The sequence below is a fragment of the Theobroma cacao genome, chromosome 10 (genome assembly GCF_000208745.1).
Source record: "Theobroma cacao cultivar B97-61/B2 chromosome 10, Criollo_cocoa_genome_V2, whole genome shotgun sequence".
Lineage (NCBI taxonomy): Eukaryota > Viridiplantae > Streptophyta > Magnoliopsida > Malvales > Malvaceae > Theobroma > Theobroma cacao.
In genome coordinates, this window is record NC_030859.1 from 5,264,240 (window position 1) to 5,275,025 (window position 10,786).

General features: G+C 33.5%; 1 protein-coding gene across 2 annotated transcripts; it reads right to left on the bottom strand.

The window, feature by feature from the left end:
- On the bottom strand, positions 20 to 5,946 carry LOC18586537 (malate dehydrogenase [NADP], chloroplastic). Of its 2 annotated transcripts, none has more exons than XM_007009990.2 (14): positions 5,552 to 5,946; positions 5,354 to 5,447; positions 3,777 to 3,863; positions 2,908 to 2,992; positions 2,409 to 2,590; positions 2,245 to 2,315; positions 2,008 to 2,098; positions 1,822 to 1,896; positions 1,638 to 1,739; positions 1,402 to 1,524; positions 933 to 1,001; positions 759 to 827; positions 563 to 616; positions 20 to 475 (listed from the first exon to the last, which is right to left on the bottom strand). In XM_007009990.2, the coding sequence occupies exons 1-14, from the start codon at positions 5,719 to 5,721 to the stop codon at positions 422 to 424; spliced, it is 1,326 nt and encodes a 441-aa protein (XP_007010052.2). In that variant the 5' UTR covers positions 5,722 to 5,946; the 3' UTR covers positions 20 to 421. The 2 variants fall into 2 exon arrangements, with proteins under 2 accessions (XP_007010052.2, XP_017985066.1); XM_018129577.1 differs by having other exon boundaries at positions 1,822 to 1,911.

The following is a 10,786-nucleotide window of genomic DNA, read 5'->3' on the forward strand; positions in this document are numbered from 1 at the left end:
ACATTGGTTAAATAGATTGTCTTGCTCTTGCCGCAAAAACTGATAAATAAACAATGGGCTTCCAAGAACAATGTACTTGCCAATGCACATGATACATTTGTTCAACAATAACCAAGATGATTCAGACTTATCTGGTGTAATGGCCATGGTTCATGGCAAATGGAGCCAGCTAACTGGCAATTATAATACAAGATCAAAGGTACATGCTGGAGACTAGTGTTTTATATTTTAATCACAATCAACCAAATGGGTAAACATTGACATGTTTTTTGGTATTACTAGTTTACTACCTGCTATACTACTCATACAACGAACAATGTAGCATACATGTGATTTCAATTTGTTTTTCTTCTTCATTTTTTTGTCCTACAGCTGACTGTGGTAAATGGACAAATAATTGGAAGAAAAGGCTCTACCTGATTTACATTTCTCCAGGAAGCATTGTATCCTCAGGTAGATCACAGTAAGCAATACCCTGAAAAGAGAAGAAAAAAGCATTCAATGATATGCTTCTTTCAGCAATAGTGAGAACAATGTTGTGTCTTGACATTTAGTCATTTACCTCCCCTGTAAGATGGGCTACACATCGCTTCTCAGCTAGCAACTCCGCTTCCGTCTGGCAAATTCGTTGGTGTAACAATGTATAAAAATTAGTGCTATAATGTATGGATGTAGTGTGCTTATTTCATACTGTGATATTCAAAAGTTCCATATTCCCCTTTAGATCCACAAAATTCTTGCTGGAAACAAAAGCTTACCTTTCTAATTCGCTTTAGTAGATAGTCATCAAAGATCACATCCTTGACAAGTTCATAATCACCATCTCCCTACAGAGCGGAATTCAAAATGACATTCTAAAGTTGCCTTAAATCTATATAAGAGTGAACAAAAGGATTTCAATAAAAGATAAAAGAAAGTCTTTGATTTCCTACTTTTGATCTGCATGGCATGCTGAAAACGATATCCTCCACTATACCGTATGGATTTCCATTGGTATAAACCTACATTAGCATTGAAAAAAGTAAGAATGGAAATGATTTGGAACAGCATAAATACAATGTACAATCTTGTTCAGCTTAAATAACTGCTATGGGTTTTTACTCTCTTGGCAAACAAAGTACAGTATACTTGTTCTCAACATGAGAAATAGCATAAAAAAGCCGGAGTTATACACAAATATGCACTTGGGCACATATGCAATATATTCCCCTTTTACAATGGAGACTATAGTCAAAAATTATAAAGGTAATGGATCTCAAATATACAATTACTTCCAAAGAATTTTCCCCCTTTATGGAAGGTTGGGCAAAAAAATTATTTCTCTGTTAAGGTAAAGATGGAGTTAATAAAGACACAACATGCATGCATGTGATCATGTGTACTCTATGGGCATGAACTTACTCCAGAAGAAAACCAATCACCCTCAGGTGTGGGAGTTATTAAAGACTTGATGGCATCAACTATTGACACAGCAGTAGATGCAGCTGAAGATCTTCCCCATTTCTGAATTAACACACCACCTCTCTGCAAATCACATTATTACATATTAACTGATAAAAGATAAGGCCCAAATAGCTCATGAAGTTTTATCCAGCATGGCATTTCAGAGATTTACTTAATGGTTCCATATATCTTACCTTTTGGACCATTTCAGTGAACTCCTCTTCTAACCATTTGTGATCCTTGATGACCTCTTTGACAGGTAAGCCACTGATTCTAGCATTTAGGAAGTCTGGAACCTAGTCAAAATCACATACAGAATATCTTATGACAAAGTCTTCGGAACCTAATCTATGCATTTTCTAAGACAGTTTTTAATACCTGAGTGGTTGAGTGATTTCCCCAAATTGTCATATTTGATACTTGATCATAGAAGACACCAGCTTTTAGGGCAAGCTGCAGAAACAATTGCTTTTATGTAAAACAGTATTTTTATTATTATTTTTGCAGGTGAAAATTAATAACAAACAATTACTGGAACAGGTATTACTCAAGCAATACATATACCTGGCATTTTGCTCTATTTTCATCCAACCTAGTCAAAGCATGAAAATTCTTTGCAGGTATATTTGGAGCATTTTTCATACAAATTAAGGCACTGCATAAAAGAATAAAATAATGAATTAGAGGCCTTAAAGGAGCCTATATACTTGGGCATCAAGCACAGTGAAATAACAAAGATATGATGCATATCATTTTGACAATGAAAGCAGCAGCAACAGCCTTAATGGCAAAGCTCCTTACTTGGTGTTGCAGGGGTTGCCCACTACTATCACCTTGACATTATGAGATGCAACAGCATTGAGAGCTTTTCCCTATAATGTTTAGAACCAAGGTCATGACTGCTGCTTGATTTGAACACGTAATAAGTCAAAAAAAAAAAAAAAGACCCAAAAATATGAAAGCACCTGCTCAGCGAATATCTGCCCATTGATGTCCAACAAGCCAGCTCGTTCCATTCCAGGCCCTCGTGGCTTTGCTCCAATCAGAAGAGCCCATTCAGCATCTTGGAACACCTCATATGGATTTATTCCAATTCTAACCTCCCTCAATAGAGGAAACAAGGAATCTTCAAGTTCCATTGCCACTCCTGCATGCATTAGGACATCAATTTGAAAAGAGTGGCAGCAATTACAGAAAGAGTGTCATTGTTTATGTTCCTTGCATCAAAAGAGTTTCAGGAGGACCATTTTCTCCAAGAACAAGTTACTTCAAGTCTAGAGTTTTTCACAATAAATGCTCCAACAATAGTTTGGCTGTGCATAGAGTTCATTGTCATAGATACATATGCTGCTCATTGAAACTATACCCATTTTTCTCAAGAAATATACAGTTTTCTTCATTTTGAAATTACAATTGACATCTACTTTGTCAAAATCCATCATAAAAATAAATCAAGAGCCGTACCTTCAAGAGCCTGTATTGACCTTTCAGATCCCAATAGTTTCAGAGCAATTGGCTGATTTGGTCCAAATACCTCACCAGATGCAAGCTGGAAGAGCAAAACAACTTAGCTACTAATATATCTTAAATACAAATTTCATGAATTATGAAGGGCTATTTTCTCTAATGAAGATATCCAGGACATTAATGCAGTATTGTAAAAGAAACCTTATAATCAAGATACTATCAAGCATCAACCTCAATATTTATTAGTGGAGCATATTTGGAAACGGTGGGGGAAGATCTCCTTTATTTATTTCCATAGCATTAAAGCAAAAACGGCAATTAATGAGATTAAGGCTGGAAATTTGAAGGAATAGGAAACTATCACTACAACTACTGTAGAATAATGCTCTGGAAATGGTAACTATAATATAATTTGCTGTTAAGATTCCGTTATCTTCATTCGCTATATCCTACAGGACATTTGGATCCAAGCATGCAGCTGGATTGAACCAAGCCTGTGTTTAGTAAGTTGTTTAACCTCACATGATGCTTAGCTTCACTGATGCACACAATCCTTCCTTAATAATAACCTTTTTTTAGGATAGTCAGTGTTATAGAAGGGCATCTGGTTAATTGGTTAACAGCAAGTATAGATGATGATGAATTCACAGAGGAAAAGCTATAAACATAAAAAAGGGAATAATACCTAAACAAGCTCCTGAACTGTTCAGAAAAATTCAAATAAATCATTATTCTTTTATTGCAGTAGAAGAATAAGGACTTACTTGAATTTTCTTAAATAGATCAAGGGTTCTTTTAAGCATTATGCCTAAATAAATCTTCAATGGACATGAAAGGGATTTCAAACTTAAATTGAAGTTACTTACTTTGAAAAGAAGATGGTTGGAGATCATCCCAGCAGCGCCAGAGACAGCTATATTTACTAATTTCTCCCAGGATTTTGTCTCCTCTTCCTGTTAACAATTGCAACAATGATATACTGATGCCACCATAATTTAAATAATTCAAACAAACAAGATGCCAGAATCAAAGATGACCAAATTGTGGGCAAGGAAAGAAAAAAAGGTTGAGGTGACTGATCTGTGGGCTTTAAATTGAAAAGGTCACATGAGTGAAATGGTTCCACCGCTAATCTCTTTTATTCCAACACTATTGAGGGTGAGATGGAGTTTAATCTCATAGCAACTCAAAATAGAAAAGCATTAGCTAATGAACAAGTACAGAAGTAATGAAGATAACACATATTGACAAAGAAATTTGGTGAGACTATTTACTATGGTTTTGTTTCATACTTACTTTTAGTTGCTATAAAGCAAAAGCAAAAGCAAATGATAGAGAACAAAATCATAATCAGTAAAAATGAACAGACGATTAAGATGCAACACAAAATCATAAGAGGCCGTGTCTTGGTTGGCTTTCCGGTTGAGTCTGGTATTTCTTGATAGAAACTATGAAGGTTCAAAGTTTTTTGGATTGTGGTGGATGGCGGGAAAGTTCTGTGGCTAAGTTCTTTCGTTCTACCGAGAGGATGATTGAAGATCCGCTTCTGGCCATGGAAAGGATAGGGTGACACTGAAGCTTCTACTTTTTGTAACTGGGGGTCAGTGGTGGATATGGTCTGTATATGTATAGAAGATGCTGATGGCTCTCCTCTTGAAGGGATTCCACAATTTGTCTATGCTTCAGCCCAGGGGTTCTTTTTTGTTGCAGCCACCTGGGGCATGAGGTAGGCTAAGGGGTAAGCTTGTTTTGTGTGGCTACCGCATTGTCCTGTTAGGTCGTTAGGGAGGTGTTGTTATGGAATACTGTGTACAGTTTTTGTTCCTGTCCACCTAGTAGTTTTTGAGGGTGGTGGGAGTTACTTGGGTTTTCCTTTGGAAAGGTACAGGATGGACTCTGTTTTTTTCTGGGGAGGGTACTGCTGGTTTGTGTGTATGTGATCTGTCTGGATGTTCCTTTCGTGATTGGCTTTATTGTGATTAAGGGCTGTTATCCCCAAATAGGTGAGTAACAGACTTTAATCATGATTGTACTTCTCCCAGAGGTGAACCTTTAGTATCCTCTGTTATGGAATGAACAACAAATTTTTTTAAAAAAAAGATGCAACACATAAAGAATTGTTCTTCGTAAAAGAAAAATCATGCATCTTGTTGCAATATATGCTTAATTCTTATTTCTACAGAATTTTTTTTTGTTTTCATATGCACTTTTTGACTCCAAAAGCAGCAAAAAGAATTCAGCAAATCTATCAACGAAATAATACCCCAACATCAATGCCCTAACACTACAACCATTTTCCATGGAACTATGAAAGAAACACACGCACACTCAAAAACCTACTAACACTAATGAATTAACTTAATTCGGCTGCTGGTTTCAAAACATATTACAATATTAGACAAAAATTAAAAAGGAAAAAGAAAAAGAAAAAGAAAAAACATACAGCTTTGAGATCATAAGTGAGGCAGAAGACACCATAGCACTCAGTCTTCCCCTTGGGACTCTCAGCTTCTACCGGGATACGGGCTTGAACTTGACTAAGAACAAAAACAAGCAAAACCACATCAATTTAAAAAAGAAAGAAAAATCATAAAAGATGTTCGAATTTAAGTTTACAAAGGGGGAAAAAAAAAAAACTTACTCTGATGTAACGGAGCATGAGATTGTAGCATTCCGGGTTCTGGGTGTGGGTCGAAACGAACGGCGAAAATGATCAGAGAAACGTGAAGATGCAGAGGAGAGTGAGAGCTGTGAGAAGTGATAACGGGTTGCCGTTTTGGTATAGGAAGTTGATAACTCTGCCAGCGCCATTTGCAGCAGAGTCCTTGTTGGCTGTAATTCGAAAGAAACAGAACCAAAACAGAGGAAAGCAGAGGAACAGAGAAACAATATAATCTTTCTTGGGAAGTAGAAATAAGAGGGGTTTTAGAGAGGACAAAGGAAAAGACCTTTGGTTGTAAGAGATGCTTTGTGGAAATGGAGGGAGGGAGAGGGGGAATAAGGGGAAAATGGAGGAAAGGGTAAGGGGAGGTGGATGATTTGAATGAAATATTAGTATAAGGCCATGCAAATGACACTTGTCATCAAAATGTCATCCAAAATCTTAAGTCATATATAACTTTTTTTTTCTTTCCATTTTTAGTTATATTTTGAAGATTAAACTTTGGTTTTGGTGGGCTAGACTTTGTGTGGGTGGAGATTTAAGGCCCTTTGACTCTTGATATCTCCAATGTGTTGTTTATGGTAGCATTCTGATCTCTGTAGAAGAAAAAAAAGTTGTTCTGGCTTTTCAATCTTCTTGCTTTTTGCCTTGGGCCTTTTGTTGTTCTTTTTCCCAATATTTCCTTTGGCTTCTTAGCTTGTAAAAAAGATACAACAATGGACTCTATTCTAAAAAGAAGAAGAAGAAGGAGGGACAACCCCATTGTTTCTGACTTTCCTAACCTTTCCTCTTGAAGAAGCTTATTCTCTTATAAAATTCAGCATAATAACATGTATCATAAGAAACCAACTACTTTAGGGAGGCTTAGCATGTTTACTAGTAAAAACCCATGTGCCATAGCCCCCCCAAGGAGACAAAAGGAGGCTAGTTAGTCGAATTAAGCCCACAGAGAAAGAAGGCCAACTTAAGCCTAACTTGGTATTCTTGTAGCAAGTGAAAAAAGTTCATGTTCAAAAAAAAATATTTTTTAAAATTATTATGAAAAGTATAAGTTAAATTAGAGTTAATTTGCAGTTGGAGAAAAACCTAATCCAAAAATCCTTTTAAAATAGATTGCATGATATTCGATATTGTGTAAATTGTCAACATCTAATCGTAATCTCAAAATTCTTGAATTTATAAATAATTTCGTGTTTGGACTATAATGTGTTTATATTTATGTGTATATATATAAATCAAAATAACGAAGATACGACATTGGAGGTGGTAGTGAAAGTGAACACAAAATATTCCCAACAGCCAAAATCCAAAAATTCAGAAGGGAATAGTGTGACATCAATTTGGGATTTGGAGGCATTGGTTTTTGCTTTAATGATGTTTGATGTTAAGTTTATTGAAATTGTGACAAAAAAAGGAATTTAAAGATAAGAAATGGGTGGGTAAAAAACATACAACATGCTTTGTTTGATTCATAGGTGCAAAGATATTATTGGACAAAATGCAAAACTCCAAGGTGTGGGTGTCTCTATCTCTTTATTGCTTTTGGTGTCACTTTAACTCGCAGCCGCTACAAAATGTGCTCAAAAACCCTTTGAAATTATCTTTGTATCTTGTTGACAGAAGCCCCACGTTATGCAAACACAAGGAAATTTCACCATTCCAATTTCCAAGCCTTTGCCGTCAAAGCTTCTGTTGCCCATAGTATCACTTTTGGTTTTCTTGTTAACAATTTCCCCCACCCCTTTTAATTCTAAACACAATGAATTTTTTTCTTTTCTCTTGTAGAAATAGGGTTCTGCTCAAGTATTAAAGTCTCTCTCTCTCTCTCTCTTTGAATTTTTGATGGATTTTTTTTGGTTTGTGGCTATCATTTTTGCAAAGGGAAACATGCTCGTTTTTGTTTTTCATAAGATTCCAAACTTCATTTATATGAATGTAGGCAAAATCAGTTATTGACCAATTTAATTAGAAATTCCTGTATCATTTCAAAGTCGAGGACTAATGATTTTTTCTAATGGAATGAGGACCAATAATATACAAAATAAAATGGAGCATGAAATATTGAGTTTGATTGTTGCAACATGAGGTTTTTTTCCCCTCTTTTTTAAAGAGAAGAAAAAAGATAGAAGGTCAAGTAATGGATTCTTTTATAATAAAATAAAAACATAATGCTCAAATAAATTTTTAAATTATTCAAAAATATTCAAATAAGTCTTTGTACTTTCATTGTGTTTTATCATGCCAAATTAGCATGTCATGTAATCATCAATTATGATATGTCAACATACCACATCATAACCAATTATGATATTTTAATATACCACATCAACATCACATAATATAAACTAATAAATAATATTTTGACTAAGTCAAGCTTTAGTTATAAGGGTTTATTTGACTCAAAATAAAAATATAAGAGCTTGATTGAGTGCAATAAAAGTATAAGAGCTTATATAAATTTTCTTAAATAATTTAAGAATGTTTTTGTATATTATGTCTAAAATAAATGAATTTAATAAGTAATTTTATATTAATAATATTAAGGCTAAACTTTTTCCATTTCAAAGCGAGTTCGGTTGGAAAATCTAAAATGACCCAATGGCCCATGAACAAACTTGTGATATATCATAGAAAATTGTAGAAGTGATCAAAATTGGACCAAGCCAATCATCTAATTAAACTAAATACAATTTGAGTACAGCAGTTCAATTCGATTGGTCCATTTGATTTAATAGTCTAAAAGTTCACTTCAATCAATTTATTTGATTGATTCTCGATCTTAAAATTTTTAGACCAAATTGATCAAAAAACCAAATTTAATATTATATATTGTATTTATATAAAATATATTTTTTTCTATTTACTATTTTCTAAGTTACTGCCAAAGTGCCAGCAATGAGTAACACCCCCACCCCATTTCATAACCTATAACTTATATAGGTTATCTTATTTTGTATATGTTAATTTTATTATGTAAATTTTGAATGTTAGAATTTAAAAATTAAAACAATTGAAGGTTAATTTGATGACTTATGTGAAAGGACATAAATGTTATGATTTATGTGAGTGAGGGGACAAATTTTATGTTTTTTTTATATTTCGATATTCTTTGTATATTTTATAATTATGGATCAAATTTATAAATTTCAATATTGTAATTTGTAAAAGATAAAGGTGACAATTTTGATTTCTTAGGTCCAAAGTAAACCAATCGAACTAATTTAATGTTTGGTTGGCTCAATCCTTTCTTTAAGTTTGTTCGATTCAATCAGTTTTTTTAAAAAATTTGATCCATTTAATGTTGAAAGTTTCACTTGAGAATGAATTCTTTGGTTAAGTATTTGTTCTCCCCATGGAATTTGAGACGCTAGAGTGAAGGATATTGGAAATGAAATTCAAATCAATCTAATTTTTAAAGTTTTCACCATTAAGTTATAATTAATAAAATTAGAAAAAGATTATTATTTCATATACCAACGACTTTTTTTTATTCGGAAGAATGAAGGTTTGGAACTCAATTTTTTTAAAAAAGATATATGTATTTATTATTGAGTTAAATGTTCAGATATTATGTGATGAAGTGTTTTATTTAATAAACAAGGTTAGATATGTTAGTGTAAGCCCTACAAGCCAATCGATTTTGTATTTGTAAAATACTCTATTAATTAGTCATATGTCATGTTAAATACATTATGGATATTTTATATAATGTATGAAGTATTTCTTTATCCATGAGTTTATTTATAAAAAGTTATGAGAGACTTATGTAGATAAAATCCTTAGAACATAATAGCCTTGCAAAGAAATTATGAAGGTTATAATTATAAAATTCTTATACATCAAAGCCTTGTTCTTAAATATGTTCCTGGTCATTGTATTGTCAAGAATAAGGGCATTGACAATGCTCAAAGGCTAGTACATGCTAAGTCTCCTTACTTTAGAAATAAGCAATTGATCTCATAGGTTGAAGTATGTGAGATACTTGGGGATAGTATGTGGGTGCTTGTTAAGAAACAAGTTCACTGAACATGACCCGCTATAAGAGTTCCATTTGGTATTTCACTCAAATGTCTATAGAAATACTCTCATGTGTCAGAAGTGTAAGTAATCCTTAGACTTGTGATACCAGGTCATCTTGTATGTGAATTGTCATGCTTTGAGTTCACCTCTATGGGTTTAGAGATGACCAGATGCTTAAACATGGTGCTTTTAGGTATAGCATGAAGCATGCGAAGATGAATGAGTAGTCTAGAGAGGATTCATCACCCCGAGTGATTTGAAGGAGACATATCTCATTTGCTCATAGCTTATATTGATTAAAAGTCCTTAGCCAAGGCAATCTTGATAGGTCAATATAGAAGCTGTAGGACTAATATGGATAAGTTAGAAAGTAGACACCGAGCCAGGCTTTTTATTTATCTGGGATATATGATGAAAGGATTGATTTACATTGAGATACTGTACACTGAAAGGTTAGTCAAATCATATTGACTCTCTTGACATTTGGATGGTCATGATGTATTGCTAAATGCCATTCATAATTTATAAATATAAATATAAATTCTTAATTGAATTAATTTATATTTATTGCTAACATGTTGGGAACCTAATGGGTCACACACATAAGGTGAATTGTTGAAATTAATTTGAGTTCAATTGGATGTAATCTAATTGATTTTATAGAAGTTTAATCCAATTAAGTATTGGGCTAAATCAAATATAATTTGATGGAGTATTAAATAAAAGCCCAATTAGCCCAAGACATTTTATAATCCTTATTGGTTATAAAGTAGGTCAATTAACTTTATAAAAGAATCTCTTAGTCACCTCTTGAATAGATATAAAAGAGTTCTATTTTATTTTCTCATGTGTTGAGATAGGATTATAGTCAAAAAGAGAGAAATACAAGGGAGCTCAAAGTTGAGAGTTTGCTAGTACAAACTTCGGTTCAGGGATTCACACTCTTAGTGAAGAGATTTTGGCAAATCACTGTGTGGATCACCATTAGAGGTAAGACAAATGTACTACTGTGGTTTGATAAGTCCTAGTTAGTGTACAAAAGTTAAAACGAAAAGCCAAGGAGGACTTCACCAAAAAAAACAGACTTTCAGGTATGTCAAAAATTTTTTTATGGTTTTTCTATATTAGTTTCAATTAAAGTGATCCATGGCTTGAGAGATTAAAATTTTAATAATATTCTGTTGCATATGAGTT